Source organism: Rhinoraja longicauda, chromosome 12 (assembly GCF_053455715.1).
Source record: "Rhinoraja longicauda isolate Sanriku21f chromosome 12, sRhiLon1.1, whole genome shotgun sequence".
In the NCBI taxonomy this organism is placed as follows: domain Eukaryota; kingdom Metazoa; phylum Chordata; class Chondrichthyes; order Rajiformes; family Arhynchobatidae; genus Rhinoraja; species Rhinoraja longicauda.
This window is the reverse complement of record NC_135964.1, coordinates 4,715,053-4,741,867: the sequence shown is the minus strand read 5'-3', so window position 1 is coordinate 4,741,867 and position 26,815 is coordinate 4,715,053. Positions and strand designations below refer to the sequence as shown.

The 26,815-nt window shown below is 40.4% G+C and overlaps 1 protein-coding gene across 1 annotated transcript; it reads right to left on the bottom strand.

Annotated features, from left to right (window-relative positions):
* Window positions 1–9: 9 nt before the first annotated feature.
* cct8 (chaperonin containing TCP1, subunit 8 (theta)) lies at window positions 10–26,815 on the bottom strand. Its single transcript, XM_078408925.1, has 15 exons — window positions 26,653–26,815; window positions 23,748–23,838; window positions 23,574–23,653; window positions 22,434–22,583; window positions 21,662–21,842; window positions 18,657–18,718; window positions 10,770–10,907; window positions 9,173–9,351; window positions 8,482–8,548; window positions 8,319–8,406; window positions 2,668–2,783; window positions 2,094–2,165; window positions 1,850–2,014; window positions 1,213–1,332; window positions 10–234 (listed from the first exon to the last, which is right to left on the bottom strand). The coding sequence occupies exons 1-15, from the start codon at window positions 26,710–26,712 to the stop codon at window positions 157–159; spliced, it is 1,647 nt and encodes a 548-aa protein (XP_078265051.1). The 5' UTR covers window positions 26,713–26,815; the 3' UTR covers window positions 10–156.

Sequence of the window (26,815 nt, the reverse complement as noted above, 5' to 3'; positions counted from 1 at the left end):
GTTGTTCAATTTCTTTATTAGACAGAACACCAGAAATGATCTGTGCACAATGAAAATTTTTAATCTTAACTAAAACTGCATAAATAAAGAAACTCAACATCAAGTGTGCCCTGTTAGTACTTAACATTAGTACATTAATTAAGTTGATGAAATTGTTCACTCATTTTCATCATCATCCCAATCCTTCTTTTGTGGTGGTGGTTTGGGTCCACCTGCCTGTTTTGCCATGATTATCTGAAAAAAATACCGAGTAGAGGTGAGGAAATTGTCCAACAAGGTGGAAGAACAATGCAATAGCTCAGTTAGTGACAATTATTTGTGTTATAGTTACATTTCACTATGCAACTATTCATAAATCCTAATGCATTAGCCAAGAGCCTATTTCCAGCAGTCCGTTTAAAAAGTTTCCCATTCTTCACTTAACCTGGAATGTTTATGCTACAGTGCTGAAGCTCGATATGCATTTTATGATTATTCTATATGCATACCACCCCATGTGGAAAAAGATGCCTTCAGGTATCTATTAAATCTTTCTCCTCTCCAGTTCTCGATTCCAAAACCCTGGTTTTTAAAAAAGCGCATACATCCCATTTATGACCCTCACGATTTTATACATCACTCTCAGATCACCCCTCACGCACCAAGGAATAAAGTCCTAGCATGCCTAACTTCTCCCTATTTCAGTCCTTGTAGCATCAGGTGTAATTAATGATCAAGACCCACCATTGATGCCATTCAGTATAGTATACTTAACCCTTTTTGCCACCATAGCCCTGTAAATGGTTAATGATATTAACATAGAAGTTGATATTTGCAATTTGGGAAATGAATTCAATTGCCATAGACTGCCCCATATTTCAATAATGGGAGGCTATCCTAATAACTACACTTCAATTATACCAAACAGAATTAAATCTCAAAATGCCATTAGAATATCTGATCCAAATTTGCTGATGTCAAACAAATGCAAATGGCTGCAATGATATTTAGGACCCATGGTCAGAAGCCAACAATTGGATAGAATTCTAATTACAATCTATGGCTACAATTCAATTAGACATAGCAAGAGATGATCAGGCTTTCAAAACAAACTCCTCGTATCTAGACACATTGGACCAGTATTTTTAATGGTTGCCAACATTCATGCTGTAAAACCAAATCTTCACATGGCAAATGATTGCATAAGTCAGTCATTTTTGTAGGCCTACTTACCTGGTCTACCCTTAGAACAGTGACAGCAGTATTTGTAGCAAGCTTAATTCCCCAGTATTTGACCAAGTATGGGTCCAGGATTCCAGCCTCAAGCATGTCCCTCAGACCTGTGCCTTCACTCTAAAATCAGGAAAATAAATGGTATTCAGAAAGTGATTTAAAAATAGGAAAGCACTCAGTGAACTAGCTGATTGGAGGGTGGGGGAACTGGGGGGGGGGAGAGGACAGTGGTTGAAAACATTATAAATGCAGGAATTAAAGCTTCTAATCTACAATCTTTCTGATAGCCAGACATAGAGTACAACACATTCACATTAAACAGACAAATGGGGACATTCATATTGTCAAAAAAACATTTATCCATTACAAAAACTACTGTTTGCCCTCAAATTGTGGTAAACGGAGTTGCAAATTCCCATCAATTAAAAACATTAGCTAAATCAGACTAAACTAAATTTATGCAAAGTTTCTGCACCACAAACTAGGTAAGATTTTAGTTTATCAAAAGGTATTATTTTTTCGACAGTTACACAACATAATAGCCATTCCTGGTCAGGATAAGCCCTAAAACTAAACCCCCAGGGTACTTAAAGAACATTAGCTGCAATGTGAAGCACATGAAGGATCACTTAAATACCTCAATATCAAATCCAATGTTTTTGTTTCCTTCCTGATGCACTGCATACAATTTTGAAATTATTTCATTAGCCCGAGTACCAGAATTCTCAGCCAATGCTCGTGGAACACTTTCAAAAGCTTCTGCAAATTTCTTGATACCATATTGTTCAAGACCGGGACATGACTGAAAATAGATCAAGATTATATTATTCATTCATCACTGAAAATATAAAATTGAATAAAGAAATTTTATTATTCCATACCTCTCCGTAAGTAGTGATTCGTTTAGCCAGTTCAATTTCAGTAGCTCCTGCACCTGGCAAACAACGATTATCCTGCAAATTATACATTTTGTTAAAATACATTTGAATATGTTGCAACTGTATACAACACATATCCAAATTTTTAGCTCTGTATTTGTTACTGCAGGAAAGATTCATGCTAAAAGTAGTACTCACAAAACAATTCTGCATATTAAGTCATAAAAGCAATATCCCGCATTAAACATTAACGAGACATGGGCATATAGAAATAAAGGAAATAGTATTGTCCTGCAAATTTCAATTTTTAACATTCATATAGCTATATAGTACAGAAACATGCCTTCAACCCAACTCATTCCCAAGTTGCCTAACCCACCTAGTCACACTTGGCCCATATCCCTCCAAATCTTTACTAATCAAGTATAATTTAAATGTTGTGATTGTACTCTCTTCTAACAGTAAAATACAGCAGTGTGATTTTGAATAACACTTAAAATAAAACACATATACTGGAAATCCACAGAATATTAGAAATTTATGTTTTCGATTATTCATAAGAACATGAATATCATACCCTCGTGAGAACTTTAAAGGTATTAACAGCATCATCAACTGCCCTCTCAATGTCATCCATTATATTATCTGTTGAACCACGGATTAGAACTGTGGAAATTAGACCATCTTCTTTCTCTGCAAAAATACAATTCAGCAATTAAGGTTCATGTAATAATTTTAAAAAAGGATTCATCCATGCCCATTTCAGATAATAGAAGCAAATGATAACTAACTAGTAACTTGCTTCTTGACTAAATATGATACAACTCAAGGCATTACAATCAACTGTAGAGTTTCAGCAAAAATGTTTTAAATTACTAAACCTGCAAACACAAAATATTTCAGGATTCTGGATCTCGAGCATTAAATCAAAAATGAACCAGTTTCCTTCATCAAAAATGATAACAGTAAGGCCACCATTCCAACTTTAATCTAGATTATTACCAGCAGTCAAGGTTCTCAGTCACAAAACCACATCAAATCATAACTGTAAAATATCAATTTTTATTTCTTAAGTTTGGTATAATAAATGAAACACTAAAGTAATAATATTCTAACAGGAGGGAATAAATTGGTCCATATTTTCTGCAAATTGAATTTTTTACTTGTTTTGGATAAGGCTTCAAAATGTCAATATTTCAAACATATGCTGGTAAGTGGCAAACAACACTTGCACAAGAATACCATGCAGTAACCAGAGGAATTCGAATCATTTCCCCTCAATGTCCAATGGCATTACCATCACCAAGTCACACATCATCAAGATTCTGGGTGAATCCAGTGGCCAACAGCACAACTGTAGTTGCCAAAGTCATAGAGCACAGAAACAGGCACTTCAGCCCAACTCACCAATGTCGAACAAGTTGCTGACCCAAGCTACTCCCATTTGCCAATGTTGGACACATATCCCTCAAAACCTTTCCTATCCAAATATTGTTATTAAATGTGCCTCAACCACTTCCTCTGGCATTTCATTCCATATACATACTACCCTCTATATGAAAACGATATCCCTCAGGTTCCTATTAAATTATTCTCTCACCTGAAACAATAGACAATAGGTGCAGGAGTAGGCCATTCAGCCCTTCAAGCCAGCACCGCCATTCAATGTGATCATGGCTGATCATTCTCAATCAGTACCCCATTCCTGCTTTCTCCCCATACCCCGACTCCACTATCCTTAAGAGCTCTCTCTTGAATGTATTCAGAGAATTGGCCTCCACTGCCCTCTGAAGCAGAGAATTCCACAGATTCACAACTCTCTGTTCTAAATGGCCTACCCCTTATTCTTAAACTGTGGCCCCTGGTTCTGGACTCCCCCAACATTGGGAACATGTTTCCTGCCTCTAACATGTCCAACCCCTTAATAATCTTATACGTTTCGATAAGATCCCCTCTCATCCTAAATTCCAGTGTATACAAACCTAGTCGCTCCAGTCTTTCAACATATGACAGTCCCACCATTCCGGGAATTAACCTAGTAAACCTACGCTGCACGCCCTCAATAGCAAGAATATCCCTTCCTCAAATTTGGAGACCAAAACTGCACACAGTACTCCAGGTGCGGCCTCACTAGGGCCCTGTACAACTGCAGAAGGACCTCTTTGCTCCTATACTCAACTCCTCTTGTTATGAAGGCCAACATTCCATTGGCTTTCTTCACTGCCTGCTGCACCTGCATGCTTCCTTTCAGTGACTGATGCACTAAGACACCCAGATCACGTTGTACGTCCTCTTTTCCTAACTTGACACCATTCAAATAATAATCTGCCTTCCTATTCTTACCACCAAAGTGGATAACCTCACACCTATCCACATTAAACTGCATCTGCCATGCATCCGCCCACTCATACAACCTGTCCAAGTCACCCTGCAACCTCATAGCATCTTCCTCACAGTTCACACTGCCACCTAGCTTTGTATCATCGGCAAATTTGCTAATGGTACTTTTAATCCCTTCATCCAAGTCATTGATGTATATTGTAAATAGCTGCGGTCCCAACACCGAGCCTTGCGGTACCCCACTAGTCACTGCCTGCCATTCTGAAAGGGACCCATTTATCCCCACTCTTTGCTTTCTGTCTGTCAACCAACTTTCTATCCATGTCAGTACCCTACCTCCAATACCATGTGCTCTAATTTTGCCCACCAATCTCCTATGTGGGACCTTGTCGAAGGCTTTCTGAAAGTCGAGGTACACCACATCCACCGGCTCTCCCCTGTCAATTTTCCTAGTTACATCCTCAAAAAATTCCAGTAGATTAGTCAAGCACAATTTCCCCTTCGTAAATCCATGCTGACTCGGAACGATCCTGTTACTGCGATCCAAATGCGCCGCAATTTCGTCTTTTATAATTGACTCCAGCATCTTCCCCACCAGATGTCAGACTAACTAGTCTATAATTTCCAGTTTTCTCTCTCCCTCCTTTCTTGAAAAGTGGGATAACATTAGCTACCCTCCAATCCACAGGAACTGACCGGGAATCTATAGAACATTGGAAAATAATTACTAATGCGTCCACAATTTCTAGAGCCACCTCCTTAAGCACCCTGGGATGCAGGCCATCAGGCCCTGGGGATTTATCAGCCTAGAGTCCCATTAGTCTACCCAAAACTTTTTCCTGCCTAATGTGGATTTCCTCCAGTTCCTCTGTCACCCTAGGATCTCTGGCCACTAGAACACCTGGGAGATTTTTTGTATCCTCCTCAGTGAAGACAGATCCAAAGTACCGGTTCAACTCTTCTGCCATTTCCTTGTTCCCCATAATAAATTCCCCTGCTTCTGTCTTCAAGGGACCCACATTTGCCTTGACTATTTTTTTCCTCTTCACATACCTAAAAAAGCTTTTACTATCCTCCTTTATATTATTGGCTAGTTTAACCTCGTACCTCATCTTTTCTCCCCGTATTGCCTTTTTAGTTATCTTCTGTTACTTTTTAAAAGAGTCCCAATCCTCTGGCTTCCCACTCTTCTTTGCTATGTTATACTTCTTCCCTTTTATTTTTATGTTGTCCTTCACTTCCCTTGTCAGCCACGGGTGCCTCTTACTCCCCTTAGAATCTTTCCTCCTATTTGGGATAAATTGATCCTGCAACTTCTGCATTATTCCCAGGAATACCTGCCATTGCTGTTCCACAGTCTTCCCTGCTAGGGCCTCCTTCCAGTCAATTTTGGCCAACTCCTGCCTCATGCCTCTGTAATCCCCTTTGCTATACTGTAATACTGACACCTCCGATTTTCCCTTCTCCCTCTCCATTTGTAGAGTAAAACTTATCATATTGTGGTCACTGCCTCCTAATGGCTCATTTACCTCGAGTCCCCTTATCAGGTCAGGTTCATTACATAACACTAAATCCAGAATTGCCTTCTCCCTGGTAGGCTCCAGTACAAGCTGTTCCAAGAATCCATCTCGGAGACACTCCACAAACTCTTTCCTGGGGTCCATTACCAACCTGATTTTCCCAGTCTACCTGCATGTTGAAATCTCCCATGACCACCGTAGCATTACATTTGTGACATGCCAATTTTAGCTCCTGATTCAACTTGCACCCTATGTCGAGGCTACTGTTTGGGGGCCTTTAGATGACTCCCATTAGGGTCTTTTTACCCTTACAATTCCTCATCAAAGCACTAGTTCTTGATTCCGCAAACTTTAGGGGAAAATAAAGTCAGAGAACCAGAGCTATATGGCATGGATCAAGCCCTTTGGCTCAATGTCCAGTGGGGGCTAGTTCTATATGCCTGAATTTGTCCCATATTCCTTTAAACCCTTCCTATCTCTGTCAAAATGTCTTTTGAAAAATCGCAATTTGCTTCTATAACTTCCTCTGGCAGCTTGCCGCAGATACGGACTACTGTTCGAGTGAAAATGTTCTCCAAGATCGCTCTTAAATCTATCCCATCTCACCTTAACCCTTTGGCCTCAAGTCTTAGAATCCTTTAATGTGGGAAAAACACCGAGTGTTCACTTTACCGTGCTTATTTACATGTCTGTTTAAATGCCTCCTAATTCTACATTTGCTTCCCAAGAAATATGCTCCCCTTAAACCGTGTGCATTCACCCAATCTGTGCCACCCCCCCCATAATATTATACGCCTTTAGAAAATCAGCACACCATCGCCGTCTTAGGCTCTCGTTCTAACCCTGACTAATCCTGGAAACATCCTCTTAAATCTTTTCTGCACTTACCGCATAATGCATCTTTCCTAAAGTAGGGCGACTAAAACTGAACACAATACTGGACAACTGCAACTTAACATCTCAACTTCTATCCTCAGTGCCCTGATTGATGAAGTGCAATATACCACTTTCATGAAACCATGTACTTGTACTCCAAAGTCACCCTGTTGTACAGCAACACTCCAGAGTCGTACTGTTCACTGTGGATGTTCTTCTTGTGTTGACTTCCCAAAATTCAACACCTCATATTTATCAGCATCAAGCGCCATTTACCATTCCTTAGCCAATTTACCAGATAATCTAGAATCCACAGTAATTTTTGATAACCCCTTCATCACTGTCTACGATACCACCTATTTTAGTGTTATCTACAAACTTATTAACCATGCCTGTACATCCAGAACAATATTCATCCAAATATGGATGATCCAGATGCCTTAGAGGTCCAGACCTTCCACCATCACCCTCTGCTTTCTATCATCAAATCAATTATGTATCCAACCAGATAGTTCTCCCTGGATCTCATGCGGTCTAATCATCCAGAGCTGACTACTATGCGGAACCTTATTAAAAGCCTTGCTGAAGTCTACAGGGAAAATGTCTACTATCAAGAGCAGATAAGAGGCTAGGAATACTACGCATCCCAACAATCCAAGGACAATTCAGAATTATGATAGAATACTCTTCTGGATGAATCAGTGTCAACAACTCCCAATGAGTTGACACAATCCAAGAGAAAAACATCCATTTGATTATCACCTACCCTTACTTTCACCTCCCCCCCCCCCCCCAAAAAGAAAATGATGAAACATTATAGCTGCTGGGTGTACTATTGGAACGATACACTGCAGTTACTTATATAGGTCATTCCAACAGCACCTCCCAAACTCACAAACACTGTTGCCAAAAAAAGACAAAGGTAACAAGTGCATCAGACCACCATCACCCACAAGCTCCACACCAGTTACACATCATGAGTTTGAAATGAAAAGCTATTCTTTCATTGACATGGGCCCAATTCCTGGAACTTGCCATCCAACTGTACTGTAAGAGTACCTTCACCAGGAGAATGGCAATAATCCAAATGGCAGTAGTTCACCACCATCTACTCATGGGCAATAAATGCTCGCTTTGCTAAGTGGTCAAAAATCAGCAAAAACTAATGAACACAGAACTCAAGTAGTTGCTTATCTTAAATTGTACATGGTTCTGCATAAGATCTCCACTCTTGGTCTATGCCGTATCTGATTTAAAAAAAAACTATCTTACTCATCTTTGTAGATCCGTCAACAGGGAAACCAAGGTTCATGTTCCTCCACACCATTCAATAAGCTTTCCACGTATTTTGCATTGTTTTGTGTTATGCAATCCAAACTGGCTATACAATCCTTATCTTGCAGTCCTAATGTTTTCCTCCTTGCTGTCAATCACAACATATTTTTGTTCTATCTTCATATATCCTACTTGTTTTCAATTAAAAAATACTCACCATGCTTAAATATTATCACTTGTGTATCTCCAACCTCTGACAAGTAAACACTGTTGCAGTATCCCATTTCTTCTGGAGTGGGAGGTGTCTGTAAAATTCAGATAATAGTTAAAATCTACATCAGTAAATGCTACCGTGGGATTTAATTTATAGTGCTACCCACCAATCGTGGAAGTGCTGTAGATCCAATTGTTTTGCACAATCTTCTTAAATCCCATTTAGAGTTTAACCTGGGGGGAAATAAATGCACATGAAATCATAAATGTACTCGAGACTATATTACTTCAAACATGAACAGAAATTTGGGTATTAGTATCAAAAACAATCTATAAATTATAAACAAAAAGTAACTAATGGAGATTGTGAATAAATTAAAAGGTAAATGTTACTCATTCATAAATACTTAGTTCCTTCAACTTCCCCCAATTATTGGACCTTATGCAAGATCCCAGCTTTGTTTATCAAAAACTAAAACTTTCTCCCAAATGCAGGTCCTTACCATTTGATTGTTTTGTAATAGTCTGCATCCCTCTGGTAACCAAACCAAATGATTATCTCTCATTTGATAACGTGCTGCTGTCTACATAACATTTGATTGAGTGTACTGCTTGCCAAAGCCAAGTCCAACATCCTTGATTATGATCTAATATGCACATAGCTTACTGGACCCCCCTGCTTATAAATATCAATTTAACATGGTTTCTTTAAATGGGATTGCTTATAAATATTAAAGATAGATATGTCCACATTCAATGAACCAAACTGCATTTTAAGGTAATATAATCTTGTGATATAGGCATTATACAATAATCGAGCGAGCCAAGTCTGGGCCTAGAATTTATAAAATAATTTACCTAACTACCATCAGCTTGTACTTGTTAGCATAATGCAGGGCCATGTCTGCCACTTTTCCTCCAGTTACAAGTACATTGACACCAGTATCTGCGATAGCCTTCACTTGAACCTCCATGAGATCCTCTTCTCCTTTGCTGAAAGTCATCAATTCATCTGCATTCTTTAACAGAACTGTCCCCTTAAAAACACAAAAATATCAGAATTAATTACTTCTCACGTCTGAAGAAGGGTCTCGACCCGAAACGTCACCCATTGCTTCTCTCCTGAGATGCTGCCTGACCCTGCAGCATTCTTACAGCACATCTGCAGCATTCTTACATTACTTCTCCCAATCAGAATTCAAATTGAATGTTATAGGTGCACTGAGCATAACCGGGAATGTTAGATTTATGAAGAATTTGCTCAAAATGGTTGCAGATGTCCTAGCAAGGTTGACCACATTACACCAAGATTTTGATAATCCATCATCTGATTGCTCAGAAACCTGGATAGCTAAGCACCTGGTTCACTGGCACTCATGCTGGTTCACAAACAGATGCTGGTTTAAATCAAGTCTGAAGAAGGGTCTCGACCCGAAAAGTCACCCTTTCCTTCTCTCCAGAGATGCTGCCTGTCCCACTGAGTTACTCCAGCATTTTGTGTCTATCTTCATTGGCACGCATGTCCATTCTCCTTCTAACACATCAAGATCCCGGATCCAACACTTTCTTTAAACTCACCTGGTTGCCTGGAAAATGTTATTACAGTATTATGAAATAACTAAACAAAATATGCAATGCCAAACTCTGATCAGAAACAAGAGGAATTGAAGGCATTTACAGCAGCAGTGGTGGTGACCATGTGCTCAGTTCATGCACAAGGAGTTGACAATTAGAGAAAAGGAATAATGGGGAAAATATGTGTTCATGTAATCCTGGGGATAGCTTTCAACACGGGGAAGCTCTTCTTAGTGGATTTAAAACATAATTACAAATATATATAATAATTGTCCAAAATATAAAATTGAGGGAAAATAAGAGTTAAATGTGATTTTTTGAAGTCAATTAAAACTTATTTCTGCCAGTGAGGCAAGAATACAAGTTTGAGATAAATTTACCATCACCTAAAATACTTATACTGTAATTAACTTACCTCAGATTTATTTACAGCCTGCTTGTATTTATGGCTATTATTGAACAGGTCAGAATTAACACAACTGAACTGCAGGAGATCATATTATAAATTGAACATCAAAAACCTTAATCCACCAATCTTTCAAAGTTAACAGAACAGGTCCATGTACCACAGGCTGTGTTTCAAATAAATACTGCAACAAAATCTAGTTTGAATACAGTTAGACGTAACATGCTGGAGTAACTCAGAGAGACAGGCAACATCTCTGGAGAGAAGGAATGGGTGACGTTCTGGGTCGAGACCCTTCTTCAGTCTGACTTCAGGGAGGGAGGGAGATAGATAGATAAGGAAGTGTGAAGGTGTGAAAACAGGGCAAAGGGAATAGAGATCAAGGAAAATGTAGAATAGACAATTGATTGCAGTTAGATGACTTTAAAAAGGTTTGTGGAATGCCATTAACAGAATCTGGTTAGAGTATAGTACCTTGGTCTCTGTTACCATGCAATCAAAAGGACAAGAATATATTGCTATTTTGGCATCTTTCACAGAGGAAACATCCCCTTCGGTCTCTCGCTTGAAAACCATTCCATGCAAGACTGATGAAGAAAGCACGCCAGATCCCTGAAACACAAAAATCATACATTAACATCATACCACAGGAATATTTTAATGGAACTCTGGCCCAAGATATCTATGCCAACCATCGTGCCAATTTAAAATAATCCCATCTGGTCTACATCCCTCTAACCCATATCAGTTCATGTGCCTAAAATGCTGCTATAGTATCTGCTTCCACCACCACTCCTGGCAGTGTGTTCCAGGCACCTACCACTCTCAATATATTACAAAGATAAGCCCCGCGCATCTCCTTTAAGCCTTCTTCCTCTCACCTTAAACATATGCCCTTTAGTATTTGATGTTTTCACCTTGGGGACAAAGACCATCCACTTTATCTACTGCTATTGTGTAGAAACCTCTGAAACCTACCGAATAATGAAAAGCCCAGAAAGAGTGGTATGGAGAGGATGTTTCCACTAGTGAGACATCTAGGACCAAAGGGCACAACCTCAGAATAAAAGGAGATGAGGAATTTATTTAGCTGATATCCACAGATCTGTGGAATTCATTGCCACGGACATTGTGGAGATCAAGTTTTGGGGTATTTTTGGGGTATTGACAGGTTCTTGATTAGTAAGGATGTCAAAGGTTACAGGGAGAAAGCAGGAGAATGGGGTTGAGAGGGAAAGATAGATCAGCCATGATTGAATGGCGGAGTACATTCAATGCGCTGAATAGGCTGATTCTGCTCCAATGTCTTAGGAACTTCAATGGTTTTGTGTGATGAAAGTAGCAACTGTGTTCTTCAGAGATACAATAGTGTCTGATTATTGCGGGGAGGTTACATGGAAATTATATTTTTTAAGACAGCTTTTTTGCCCACTTGCTCCTTTCCAAAGTAAATTTTAAGTGGCTCACTATTGCCAAATCAAAGTAACTTTATACCAATTTGGCCCATGTTCATTAGACACAGATGAGGTACCGGAAGACTGGACAGTTGCTAATGTTGTGCCTTTATTTGGGCTGCCAGGAAAAGCCTGGGAAGCCGAACATCTATGGTCGGCAAGTTACTGGAGAGTAGTCTGAGGGATAAGATATGTATGCATTTGGATAGGCTGGGGCTAATCAGGAATATTCAGCATGGTTTTTTATGTGGGAGAGCTGTCTCACAAATCTGATTTGAGTTTTTTGAAGAAGCAAATGTTGATGAGGGCATAGGCATAGACATTGTCTACATGGATTTTAGCAAAGCATTTGATAAGGTTCCAAAAGCTGCTCTGGGAAGGTTAGATTCAGGGAGAGCTAGCCCACTGGATAGAAAATTGGCTTCACAGAAGGAAGCAGAGGGTGACTAGAGGCCTGTGATTGTTGGTGTACCTCGGGAATCGGTGCTGGGCCCATTGATGTTTGTGGTTTACGTCAACAATTTGGCATGATTAGTAAGTTTACAGATGACACTAAAGTGAGTGGGATAGTAGATAGCAAAGATGGTTATCAAAAATTACAGCAGGATCTTGAACAGCTGTGCAAGTAGGTTGAGGAATGATTTAATGCAGATAAGTGCGAGGTGCGGCAGTTTGGGATGTCAAACCAGTGCAGGATCTTCACAGTGAATTGCAAGGCTCTTGGGGAGTGTTGACTAGAGAGATCTCGGAGTGCAGGTACATAATTCCCTGAAAGTGGTATCACAGGTAGGTAGAGCGCTCAAAAAGGCTTTCGGCACTTCATCAGTCAGGGTATTAAACATAGACGGTGGGATATAATGTTACAGGTATACAAGATGTTGGTGAGGCTACATTTTGAGTGTTGTGTTTAGCTTTGGTCACCCTGCTGTTGGAAACATGTTGTTAAGCTGGAAAACAAAGTGCAGATAAGATTTAAGAGGTTGTTGCCAGTACCCGAGGGCCTGAGCTATAGCTATACGAGAGGTGGGCAGGCTAGAACTTTATTCCATGGAGCACAGGAGGATGAGGGGGTAATCTCATGGAGGTGTATAACGTTATGAGGGGAATAGATAGAATAGACAGTGTCTTTTCTGCAGAGTTGAGGAATCGAATACCAGAGGACATGGATTTAAGGTGAGAGGAGAAAGATTTAATAGGGACACAAGCAACTTTTTCCATAAAGAGGATGATGGATACATAGAACAAACTGCCAGGGGAGGCAGGTACTATAACAACATTTAAAAGATATATGGAGTGTTACATGTTTCGGAGGATAAGGGCCAAAAAAATGGCAGATGAGACCAGTGTAAATGGGGCATCTTGATCGGCATGGGCACGTTAGGCCAAAGGACCTGTTTCCATGCTGTATGACTATGTAATAAAAATACTGGTTCCCAATTCATCGATCACATTACAACCAATTTACATTGTGGAAACATGCGTTAGTGTAGAACTACCTGTATTCATTGTCCACTTCCTCTGACACAACCAGATTCCCAGCTTTGTCCACGAATGGTGCTACCCTCTTCCTAGCTACCCATGTAAACAATGCCTTGAGACTCTCGTTAACCCTACTCGCCATAGCATAGCAAGATGGGTGTCTTCAATCAACCACGTAGACATTCACAATCTAATAAACTAAACCTACATCTCATAACATTCTGCAACATTCATACACATTAATCAACTCCACGTAGTTCTGATTTAATAGGGGCGTGGAATAGGAACACATTTAATAGGAACACAGCCATAAAGGGGCGTGGCTGTGTTCTGCAGCTGCGGCTCACCGGCAGTCTCCCTGTCTTTTTTTTGTTTTTTGTCTATTGTCATCGTTTAATGTACGTTTTGTTCTATTTTTAACTCTGTGTATGTGCGGGGGTGGTGGGGGGGTTGGGGGAAACCTTTTTTCTAATCTCTTCCTCAACGGAGATGCGACCTTTACCGTGTCGTATCTCCGTTCGCGCTACGGCCTAACATCGTGGAGTCGGCGGCCTCCAGCTGGGATCGACCTTGAAGACTCCGGTCGCAGGGCCTGGACTTACCATCTCGGAGGCTTCGGCCGTGGGCCCTGCAGACCGCAACATCGGGAGTTCGCAGGTCCCTGGCTGGTGACCGGCTTTTGGGAGCTCCAGCCGTAGCAGCTTCGACCACCCCGAAGCGCGAGGTACGATCGACCCGCTCGCAGGCCCTTCATCGCCCTGCGTGGCCTGGCCGCAGCACTTTCCATCGCCCGGTGGGGGCTCAGGACTTTCATCGGCCTGCTAGGCTCGGCCCTGGGACTTTCCATCGCCCAGTGGGGGCTCAGGACTTTCATCGGCCTGCTCGGCTCGGCCCTGGGACTTTCCATCGCCCGGTGGGGGCTTCAAAAAGTTGGGAGCCTCGATAGCCTCGTGGCACCACGGGAGAAGAATGAGGAGGAGATAAGACTTTTCTTTGCCTTCCATCACAGTGAGGGTGTACCTAGAGCAATCACTGTGATGGCTGTTTGTGTAAAAATTGTATCTGTGCTTTTTGTTGTCTACTGCCGGACCCTGACGTGAGAGGACGCTGGCGTTGTTTATTCGCCGCTTTTCGGTTAGGATAGTTTGTCTGTTTGTTTTTATGTTGATTGTTTTTGTAAAGCGCTTTGAGCACCCGATAAGGCGCTATATAAAATAAATGCTTATTATTATATATTATTAACATTTAAGAAGCAGTTAGACAGGTACATGGATCGGGCAGGTACAGGTTTGGGGGGATATGGACCAAATGCGGGTAGATGGGTCTAGTGTAGCTGGGACATGTTGGCCGGTGTGGGCAAGTTGGGGCAAAGGGCCTGTTTCCACACTGTATCCAATGACTAAATATCAGTTCCTTTTTATTTTGAGTAGTTGTGATTTGGGGATTTGATGCTAACAATATCTGAAAATAAATTATTGATTTCTTGCGACTGTTTAGATATCAAGTGAAAATCTATACGGCAAAGTTATAATAACTGAACAGTTGGTTCTAATGGTGAACAGCTTTGCAGTCCTCAAATTGAATAATTTACTTATGGCTCTACTCATTTCCTCCAAGTGAAAGTTGTTGCTATGGGAACCCAAAAAGACATCAAGTTTGTCTTTTCATAAGTGCCAAGTGATATTCACATCTCACAGGTGGCAGGCAAGTGTCTAACACCACGTGTCAAGGACAATCTCCAACAAGATGGAGTCTAACTACCAACTCTAGACATTCAGTGGTATTACGGTCACCTACTCCCTCATCCACATCTCGGTGTCAGCACTGAACTGGCAAAGCTACAAAAACAACATGGAGACACAAAATATATTGGAATCTTGAGATAAAAACAAATTGCTGGAGGATCTCAGCGGGCCAGGCAGCATCTGTGGAGGGACACGAGACTGGAGGAAGGTCCTGAAGCATCATCTGTCTATTACCCAGCACAGATGCTGCCTGGTCTGCTAAGTTCTTCCATCACTTTGCTTTTTACATAAATACCATGATCACAAAAGCAGGTCAGACTCAGTATCCTTACCTCCTGACATCTCAAGGCCTTCCTACCACCTGCAGGCAACTCATCGGGAGTATAATGGAATACTCTCCACTTGCCTGATTGAGCCAATAAATCTCACAAAGTTCAACGACATCCAGGACAATGCAACCTGCTTGATTACTACCCAACCATCCCAAACATTTATTCATCCTACCACTTGCCCACAGCGGGCCCATATCACTGTACCTTAACTGATACACGTGACAATAAAAGACCTTTGAAACCTACTAAATGTGCTGCCGTTTCTTGCACTGTCTGCTCCGATGGAACCTCCAAACCCATGACCGCCATCAGGAAGGTCAACAGCAGGAGGTGCATGAGAACGCTGCCACCTGCAGGGTCCCCGAGAAATCGCACGCCACCCTGACTTGGGAATATATCAATGGTCCTTCATTGTCGCTGGATCTCCCTCCCAAACAGTTCCGCGAGACTACCTTTACCAGACGGGCTCTCGTGGTTCAAGAAGTTGGTTCACCACATGTCAAGGGCAATTAGAGATATGCAACAAACTTTGCCCTTTGTTGCGACATCCCAATTCTGAAAATGCATGTTTTAGTTTAAATAGACAGATTATGAGATACTTTTAGAACATTTCATTATTCAATTCACATTCTCCTCCTCACTCCTTCTTGAGGGACCTTGATGACTGTGTCAGTTACAAAACCTGCTCTCACTTGAACTTGAAAGTAGACAATATGTGCAGGAGGAGGCCATTCGGCCCTTCGAGCCAGCATCGCCATTCAATGTGATCATGGCTGATCATTCTCAATCAGTACCCCGTTCCTGCCTTCTCCCCATACCCCCTGACTCCGCTATCCTTAAGAGCTCTATCTAACTCTCTCTTGAATGCGTTCAGAGAATTGGCCTCCACCGTCTTCTGAGGCAGAGAATTCCACAGATTCACAACTCTGACTGAAAATGTTTTTCCTCATCTCCGTTCTAAATGGCCTACACCTTATTCTTAAACTGTGGCCCCTTGTTCTGGACTCCCCCAACATTGGGAACATGTTTCCTGCCTCTAACGTGTCCAACCCCTTAATAATAAATGTCCAACCCCTTAATAATCTTATACGTTTCGATAAAATATCGTCATTCATGCTGCCAATTGCCATTTTCCACATGATCTTTTTCCTACTTTTCCTTTCCCTTCTCTCTCCATCATATGACAAGAGCCACCTGCAGTCAACTAGGAAGGCAACACTTCCTCTCTTCTAACCTCTCGCCAGCATTCTACTCCAATTTCCCAGTTTCTCCATTTGTGGTCCTTTTATTCTGACTACCAAATCTGCAATATCATCACCAGAATGTCCTCCGTTTTCTCTGGCACTTTATGTACAACCTCAGGAGATACAGCATATGCCCTTTCACTTCTTTCCTTTACTTTGTCCTGGACTCCAAACACCTCAACTGAAACTGATTGCTGTTTTCTTCTTTGAATTAGTTTACATATATTATTCTGTGATCATTGATCATGATGCAAGTGGAGGGGATGGGGTTAATTGCTCCAACCATCTGCAAATATTATCCCGAGCTTCTGAATTCCTGTCCCTTTAATTCTTCATCTCTCCCAGCCAGAGACTCCCTGTCTTCAGTTTCGAAAGAAGTCCAAGGAGTAGCACACTTACTCTTTGGATTCAGTTCAACATTTTCTGCTTATCCCATTCACACCTCTTCCAGGCCTTTCTTGTTTACTTTCCCACTACTATTTATATTTTCCTTGCAAGGTGATCTTTTTTACCAATTGATCGTCCCAAAAAAAGGACATTTTGCTTTAACATATGACTGCAATGTGCCATTCACGTGGAAAGTAAATGCCATTAATGGAATATCAACCTATTTGCTAAATGCATCATTGTCAGTTCTAAATAGGGCTGTTGTAAATAACAATAGCAGAGAAAAAGTCCTGCACTATTTCACTGCCTCGTTGTTTTATTACTTTAGACTACTTTTCTGTGTTTGTGACTTCTTATCATTACAAGGAAGTCATAAATGATTTACATGTAATGTAGGCAGAGCTATTTAAAATACTTCCTTCCCCAAACAATACTTCTTCAATTAATATGGAAACAAGTAACATGTAACAATGGCATCAAATTCCCTGAATGCATATTATTATTAATTACTTGCATTGTTTGTTTCTTGTCTGGGGAATTGATTGGACATTAGGGTTTGGCGAGGGAACTTGGAAAACTTGAAAAGCAAAAGAGAGAATAGCTTGACATTATGGTGAAACCGTATCAATAATGTGCAACACTGCAATAAGGACAGTATTACAACAGCCATCTATATTCTTGTGCTTTTACTTTTAGAAGTACTAAGCAAATCTGGAATTCTGGGCAGTCTTAAATCTGCAAATCTGCTACTCGGACCAGCAAAAGTAATTCAAATATTCAGATTGCTTTTAAGCTTCAAAGCATGACCTTTCTTGAAAATCATTTTATAATGGCAAATTCACTGGTTAATATTAAAATAAATGCTTTACAACAGGACTTTCATCGGCCTGCTCGGCTCGGCCCTGGGACTTTCCATCGCCCGGTGGGGGCTTCAAAAAGTTGGGAGCCTCGATCACCTCGTGGCACCACGGGAGAAGAATGAGGAGGAGATAAGACTTTTCTTTGCCTTCCATCACAGTGATGGTATGCCTAGAGCAATCACTGTGATGGCTGTTTGTGTAAAAATTGTATCTGTGTGTCCTGTGCTTTTTGTTGTCTACTGCCGGACCCTGACGTGAGAGGACGCTGGCGTTGTTTATTCGCCGCTTTTCCGTTAGGATAGTTTGTCTGTTTGTTTTTATGTTGATTGTTTTTGTAAAGCGCTTTGAGCACCTGATAAGGCGCTATATAAAATAAATGCTTATTATTATTATTATTATAATGTGTCTTGCCAAAACACCAGTTGCATATTTAACCCGGTATTATGTGGTCTGAATTGGTTAAAACAGGATTTTGATTGAGAACTACAGAAGCACTTTAAAGTCACTACGAGAAATGACACGCAGAAAAAGCTGTCCGGAGAAAAAAAAGATAAACTTATAACTATTAAAAAGAACAAATGTTGAAAATTCTGTATGGAAATATAACTATTATTGTGAAATGAAACTCTCAAGTCCTGATCTGCCTGTTCCCTATTGACATAATTGTTTTTATATTTTCTGTTACAAGATTTCTTAGAAAAGCAACTAACAGGCAATAACACAACCTGTTTATGTTTATTGCCCCATACAAATAGGGAAATGTTATTGCTTGTACAGTTGAACATTAATAGAAATTAAGGATGGCTCTATCAGGGTAAGTTTAATCCACTGAACACAAAATAGTTTTACCCAATACTTACCAGAATTTTGCAGACACGAATATTGTCCACATTAAAATGACCCTTTTCTGAATAAATGGACACTGCAAGACAAGGAAAATAAAGCAATTACTCCTAAAATAGGAAGATACTTGACTGTCCCACTGTTCTGCAAATGTTGTATTTCCAATTGTTATTGATAAGTTGTCTATTACCATAAAACCCTCAGTATATAACAGTTCCCACTTCTGCTCTTACGCCTTTATCTTCCTCCCAGAAGGGTATTCATTCTCACCATCCATCCCATCATTTGTACCCCCCCCCCATCTCAAATCACTCCCAACATATTTTCCTTTTAGACACTGTGTTAATTTCAAGCACTCCCAAAACTGCTGCATGCCCCCCTAAATAATAATTATTTTGCCCCAAGGCAACCCCAACTCCACAAATGTCTAGGTCACAGTTAATTAGTTTGTTATGAATACAAATCTGATGTTTCATGTCAACTCATGTTGTTCAAACACTGCACACAAAACAGTGATATAATGTTAACCATCTTACAAAGAAATTTGCACGGAATCAATTTCTTAAAAAGTACTTCCAGGGCTCAAAATAGTAACAAGAAACATCAGGGAAATGGCTTAAATATTCATGAAATTATCTTGCAACCTGTCAACCTAATATCAAAAGCTTGATATAATTACGTTTCAAATTTACCAGAATCATATACATGCCCAAATATGTCCAATAAACTTGATTATTGTCCGCTCAACAAGCTACTCAGCACATTCACATTTGGCCAACTGTAAATTATCCATCCTAACCATACAAGAAAAAACATACAAGACTTATGAAATGAACACAAATACTTTAACACAATGAGCTAACAATTACTTCAAACTCAGGATAAAGCTGTGACATGCATCTTGCTCACAGGTATTATACTGAATTCACATAACTGACAACCAATGAAAGATAAACTTATCTGCATTCAAACTCTTAATTTGCAAAGACAACATAAAACATTGTCCACTATACCACCTATTAAGACATGAAGTTTTTAGTCTCAAGCTGTCAGACCTATAGCTTCCCTTTATATTGAGTACCAGATGCAGCGCTCCTCATTTCTCAAGTTGGACCTGTACCCATGTTGTCCCACTTCAGTGTGGAGTTAAATCTTGTTTCCAGGACTCACCTCCCTCCAAGTTCTGTCCTTGGTCAATGGAATGGATTGCTTTGGATCTTTTATTCCCATTTTAACAGCCTGTTCCTTAGCCTAGCATTGAGGCATTGGTACCAGTGGAGATATCTTTGAATGGAGCCATTACATCCTTTCTCATTACAACAAAATGACTAGTCTTGGGAGACAAAAAATACCAATGCTGGAATCCTGAACAAAACAAATTGCTGGAGAAACTCAGTGGATCAGGCAGCAGTTGTGGAGGAATGGACACACAATGCTTCTTCAGTTCTGCTGTTCCATTTAATTGGGCTTCTGAGACCTTTGAGTCGTAGGAAAGTAGTTATCATCCATTTCTATTCATCCACATCATACTATTGGGGTATTGTCCTTTGATACTTTATTGTCACATGTACTTAGGAGGAACATTTTTTTTTTTTTTTGAAAAGCATATGTACAAATAGAAATAAAAGACAAAATTGTTACAAAGTTCTTACATAGCTTCAATTTTTAAATTTTTAAAGAGAGAAAAAAAAAAGAAGTAAAAAAAACGATAAACTATTGAGAAGAGAGAATCATTTTTTTTTTAAAAAGGTATAACTAAAAATTAAAGGGGGGTAGATCCAGGAGACAATAACCACAGTTGTACATCCAACCCTAAACTCAAGTTTCAACTTTTAATTTAAATTTTTTATTTTAGTCTTGTGCCAAACCCATTTACTTTTCTAAAAATTCAATAAACGGAGACCATATTTTAAAAAATAACTCAGGTTTGTCAATTAAGGCAAATCTTATTTTTTCCAAATGCAGGGTCTCTGTCATTTCCGTAGTCCACATTTTAATTGTGGGGGTGTTAGGAGGAACATTTGACTTGCCTCCTCACTTGATATTCTTAAATATCTTGATTTCATAAATCAATGCAAGGAATTCTTTCAATTGAATCATTATTAATTCCTGCTTTTTTTTTTAAACACAGAGAACTTCAGAGACTAAGGCGTACTTGGAGTATTGCATTCTGGTAACTACACTATAGGAAGGATGTTGTTTCATTGGAGGGTGCAGAGAAAATTCACCAGGAAGTAGCCTGGATTGGAAGTCTTAAGTTATGAGGAGAGATTGGAAATCTGAAAGTGGTATATAAAATTGTAGATAGGGTAAATAGTCAGAATCCTTTTTCCACAGTAGAAGAAGACATGGGTTTAACATGAGAGGAAGAAACTTTAAAAAGGGATTTGAGGAGAAAGTTTTTTTTAAAGTGGTTGATATATGGAACTCGCTGCCAGAGGAAATGGTGGCATCAGATACAATCATCACATTGTATTCACACATAAGACAGCATATAAACTGATGATATACAACGATAAGGACCTAATGTGGGCAAATAAATTAGTGTAGGTGGGCAACATGGATGTTGGGCTGAAGGGACCATTTATATACTGTACAACTCCATGATTCTGTCCACTAACCAATACTATATGTGACAACTTCAAAATATCAGATCAGGCTGAAAACACTCTCCATTCTATACTGTGATGGCTGGTTTAATCCTTGAACTACCACAACAGCCCGTAAGGAACAAAATATTATATATTTGCCAAAAATATAACTCAAGTAACCCAAGTCAACATTCCAAACAAAATACAAGGGACTACTACTCACCTTCAACAAAAATTATTGTCTTACATCACATTCCAATTTATTCGACAAGTTTTTCAACTCCAAACTTATTTCTCTGCATGACATGCAGAGTTTTAGCTAAGACTATTTAAATATTTATCTGCACATTGATCGGAAAACTGGTTTAATCAGTTAAAAACATAATTTAAACAGGTGCAAATTAAGAATTTGTGATACTTTTGATACATACAACATGCTTGTGTAATCATCTTGGATAGGAAATCCTCATTGCCATATTGTTTGCTCATTACAGCAGTTCGAATGACAGGCGATACATCTGTTGGGTCCTGCAGGTTCTTAACAGAGCAACATACCAGATCTGGAAGGATTTCCAGAGCTTTTTTGGAGGCTGCCTCATAGCCTTCAATCACCTGTAAAGTACATAAGAAAAAGTATAAAGTATTTGGCCAGATTCATCTGGACCCTGCCCGGGTGGTGGGAGGACCTTAGCCAGATCATGATCACTGCACCCAAATCGCACCCAATGAAGTGGAGTGGGCAGAAGACTGCAACTACAACTAGCCCCCAGGAAGGGACTTCTTGAGAGGAAAGACCCCTCACCCATTGTCAGGATCCAGAATTCATTTTATTAAAATTCCTGCATAATCAGTTAAAATGCAAAACCTACAAAGGGTGAATAACATAGTGCCTCTATTCAGTAAAGGTTGCAAGGGAAAGCCTGGGAACTACAGACAGATTTTAAAAGGATCCGAGTATCTGCTTTTTCCACGCAGTGGGGAGTGTCTAAATAAATTAGCTGCTGGAGGTGAAGTGATGGAGGCAGATACAAATATGACATATGACAATTTTGCACTTGAGTGCACAGATGGGGAAGGTTCAAAGGTTCAGGCATAATCACAGTTATGCAACTTGATTGGCATGGACGAGTTTGTCCAAAGGGTCTGTTTCCATGCTGTATAGCTTTGACCCCAAAAATCAAACTTCTCTTAAAAGCGGCACACCTCCGAGACGGAAAGACCCATTCGCAGAAGCTCCTCCGCTAATTCCAGCAGTGCACCAGCAAAAACCAGAACAAAATTTGTTCCATCTCCAACCTCCTGTTCCTGCATATGCGAAGCCAAAACCAACATCTTAGCTGCAGGATGCTGAACCTATATTAAAAAGATAAATTAAATCACCAGAGGGGAACATGGCCATTTTATTTAAATTCACAGCAGTTTTGTACAGTCTTCATACCTTCCAAATTATGAAGACTGATTCAAACTGACTAGAGCTACTGTCACTTGAGAACAAAATCCACTATGCAAAAGCTTTAAAAAAATTCATTTACACAATGTCCATAAAACAAAAATTCTGCAAGTCACTCCATGGTAGGCCTAATGGCTCATTTCTGGGTTTTTTTGTGACTATGACAAAATCAATTAACAAAGAAAATATATCAAGCCACAAACAGGGTATCCAAATACAGCAAATATATTATCAATCAAGATTTCAATACATAGCATAGCCAGATGCAATTTTTAATCAATTAAATACAAAATATCAAATAATTACTTTTGCTTTAGAACCCTTGAATTTAGCCATACAGTACTCATGTAAGTTATAATGCACACAATTAATTTTCAGATATAGTTGTTAAATAGCAATTAATACTATGTATGGAAATATAAATTCATTTGTTTTCTAATGCACCCGAACTCAAGTATTTATACTATTTTATGGTGGGATGACTTTAAAACAACCATTTTTTAAAGTTTTAAACGATTTTCCCCGATTCCCAGCACTATCTCAGTTTCTACCATTCATTACGCACAACATATCCTTAAATCTCCCAACTAATGTAATCTTTATCAGGAATTCTTTAAATTGTTGTTCCTGTACACGACAACCATAACCAAGCCTGACACACATAATATTTGCACCAAATTATGTTCACTTGTAAATATTGTTCAGAATGCCTTGTGAATTCATTCAACTGGCCTACTAAAGAACTATCTCCAATTTCCCAGGTTTCCTTAACTTACATTACGCATAGCTATGCATCATAAACAAGCAAAGCTAATGTTGGAATAGAATGTGAAGTTTAAACTTGAAGCTTAAACAACCTCCTATGTGTACTAGGTATTTAATCAACCACCTACCTCTAATTGTTGTAAAATAGTTGCAGCATCATTGGTAACGAATAGTTTCTCCAAATGATTAATGACCATTTTATTCATTCCTACAAAAGCATTGACCTTATTAGAACAATTACACCAGCAACAAAGAACAATTAAACAATTTTTCATGCACTACTTTAAGCTGAATAATCATACCATTTGGACCATATGCTGTTCGGGTAGTCTGAGCCAGATCTTTACAAGCTTGAATATTCCTATAAACTGCCTCTTCCAATCCAGAATAATGCTGAAATGTACAGAAAAGCATACAATTATAATTAAAAGGAGGATTTGTCATGCATTCTCCTGAATAAATAACCAGGTTGTGCCGCAGGTATTGCAGCACAAATGGTGAACCAATTTTTGTAGGATTGTGTGAAATTAAAGAGAAAGAATAACATTAGTTATACATGCTGCAAAAATGTGATTGGAAGAAATTCATAATTTCTGACTAAGTTTAGTTTAGTAATACAACGTGGAACAGGCCTTTCTGCTCACCACGTCTACATTGACCAGCGATCACCCCATACACTAGTAGTATCCTACACACTAGTGACAATTTACAGAAGCCAATTAACCCGTCTTTGGAGTGCGGGAGGAAAACGGAGCACCCGGAGAAATGCAATTTGAAGCAACATAACCAAAGACGTTCCTGTCCATTTATCTTGCTTATCTCAAAGCTAGTAGCATATCAAATGAGTCTACTCTTGATCTTGTCGAAATACAGGAGCCCACATCGGAAACATGAAAACTGAGGTGAGAAGGAACTTTTTCACCCAGAGAGTTGTGAATTTGTGGAATTCTCTGCCATAGAGGGCAGTGGAGGCCAAGTCACTGGAAGAATTTAAGAGAGTTAGATAGAGCTCTGGGTGCTAGTGGCCATGATCACAATGAATGGCGGTGCTGGCTCAATGGGCTGAATGGCCTCCTCCTGCACCTATTTCCTATGTTTCTGTGTAAGTAGATGAGTCTAGAGGAAGACCATGTGACCCTCTGTCTCACCTGGCAGGACTGTCGGTGACGGAGTCGAGGGAGGAGTTATAAGGACAGGTATTGTATCTGCAATGTCAGAGTAAAGTAGCTGGTGAGGGGTGGTTTGAGTGGGAAGGGATGAATGACCCAATGAGCTGCAGAGGGAGCCTTCTCTGCAGAAGGCATCATATTTAGGTTTTAGCTATAAATATTGAAGTATTACAGATATTTTGCACCAGTGAAAAAGTATCATGTTGCTTTTGAAATTTTTAATTAACATTTTATAAAAAGGGACAGGCCAAGGCCAAATTACTAACCCCACCCCAATGCTGCAGCCAGAAAAACAGGCCTTTATGGCAAAATTAAGACACTACATTTTTAACAACTTTGGACTTGAATAACACAAAATGGCACCAAAAACATGACAACTCTTGCGTACTGTCTCAGTGTGATCTACTATTCTTACACTCTTATACTATAAATATGATTGTGCTTATATATAGTATGTTTTTGTGCTGAACTGTATACAAAAAAGGAATTTCACTGTGGTATGCAATAATAAAGTACTATTGAACCGAGTGGAGTTAATTTTTCATGTTGATGACAATCTTTCTTTAGAACTGGTCAATTCTAATACAAACCAAAAAAGCTGGGTATCAGAGCTGGTTAGATTTCCAGAAAAGGGATCGCTAAACCAAACAGAGTTCTACAAGATCATTACAACATAACAGAAATGGAGATGCGATTCTGATAAATAATTTTAAACTAATCTATTGGTAACGCTTGCTGACTCACTTGTAAATTTGTGTGCTTTTCTGCAATGTTTACTCCAAATGTTTACCCATTTATTGCACTTCCACTTGTGATTCCAGTACCATAAGATTCCCGACTGGAGCTGTGATTCCCCCCATGCCGTGCATTCTGCGATCCCTTTATTGTTTTTGGGGGGGGGGGGGAATAAGGCTCCTAATGTACGGGGATCACTGGGCGGCACGGACTTGGAGGGCCGAAAAGGCCTGTTTCCGGCTATATATATATGATGATGATGATATGAAGTCAAAGAGCACTATAACGAAGCAGTGCTATTATGCAGGGTAGCACTGTGAGGTATATCTGTTTCACCTGTGAAAACTAAAGATAACTAAAGAATACCATCTCTCCAATATACATCAAATATACATTTCCATATCCCTAGACGTAGTGCACTAAATTGGAAGAGATGTGAAATCTTCAACTGGAAGGGATGTCTCAGTCCCTGGATGGTAGGAAGGGAGATGTCCTGTCTCTGGCAGTTGTAATCAGTTATGGCTGGTCATCCCAGAGCACGTTACAATGGTTTGAAGCACATTACAATGACAATGCACAACGCTTTACTGCGCTCGACAGGACAGTCAGCGGTCCAGCAGAGCCGAGTCGTCCTTGCGGCATCAGTCCTACCTCGCTACAGTGGGTGACAATTCCCAGTGATTCTTCCAAATGGTCAAATTCAAACATACGATGGTTTTATAAAGATCACAATTCGGATGTGGCCGGGGCGGTTTCCCCGCAGATACACGGACACGATTCCCGCAGAAACCGAACTTTGCCGCCGTAGTCTAGACTCGGCCGCAAAATGCCGGATTAAAGGAGAAAACCCGAGAAAGGGATCAATGAAAGTAAAAGGGCTGGGACTGGGTTGGAGATGAGAGAGAGAGAGAGAGCCGACAGTGCGACAAGCGATGGGCTTTCCCTCTCTCTGCCTGCCTGCCTGCCTGTGCCGGGCGGGTGGGCGGCCGGGGATGGGGAACTCTCCAGGCCGCCCGCCGCACCCACCCCACCCACAAACAGGCGGGCGGCCTGACTCCCGCTCTCAGGCTCCGAGCGAAACCTGGCCGTGGCCGCAGACGGTCCCGACCCCATCCCAACCCATCTGTGAACCCCCGCCCCACCGTCCGCGTCCAGCCTTGGGCCGATCCGCGGCCATGGGGGCACGCCCTCGCTCCGCCGTTACTCGGTCTTTCTGGAACCTTCTCGCAGCACGCGGCTTCCCGCAAAGGCATTTTCCGAATGGGGACAGAGGCTGTTCCGCCACATCCTCCGCACCACTCACCTTCGCGCCGTCCTTAAGCATCTGGGCAAAGCCCGGCGGTTTGGGGACATGCATGGCCATTTTCAGCAACAACTTCGCAGCTCAAAGACCGGCTCAGTTCACGCCGCACAGCACAAGATGGAGGCAGGAGCAGGACACTCTCCCAGCAACCACCGCGGCCACA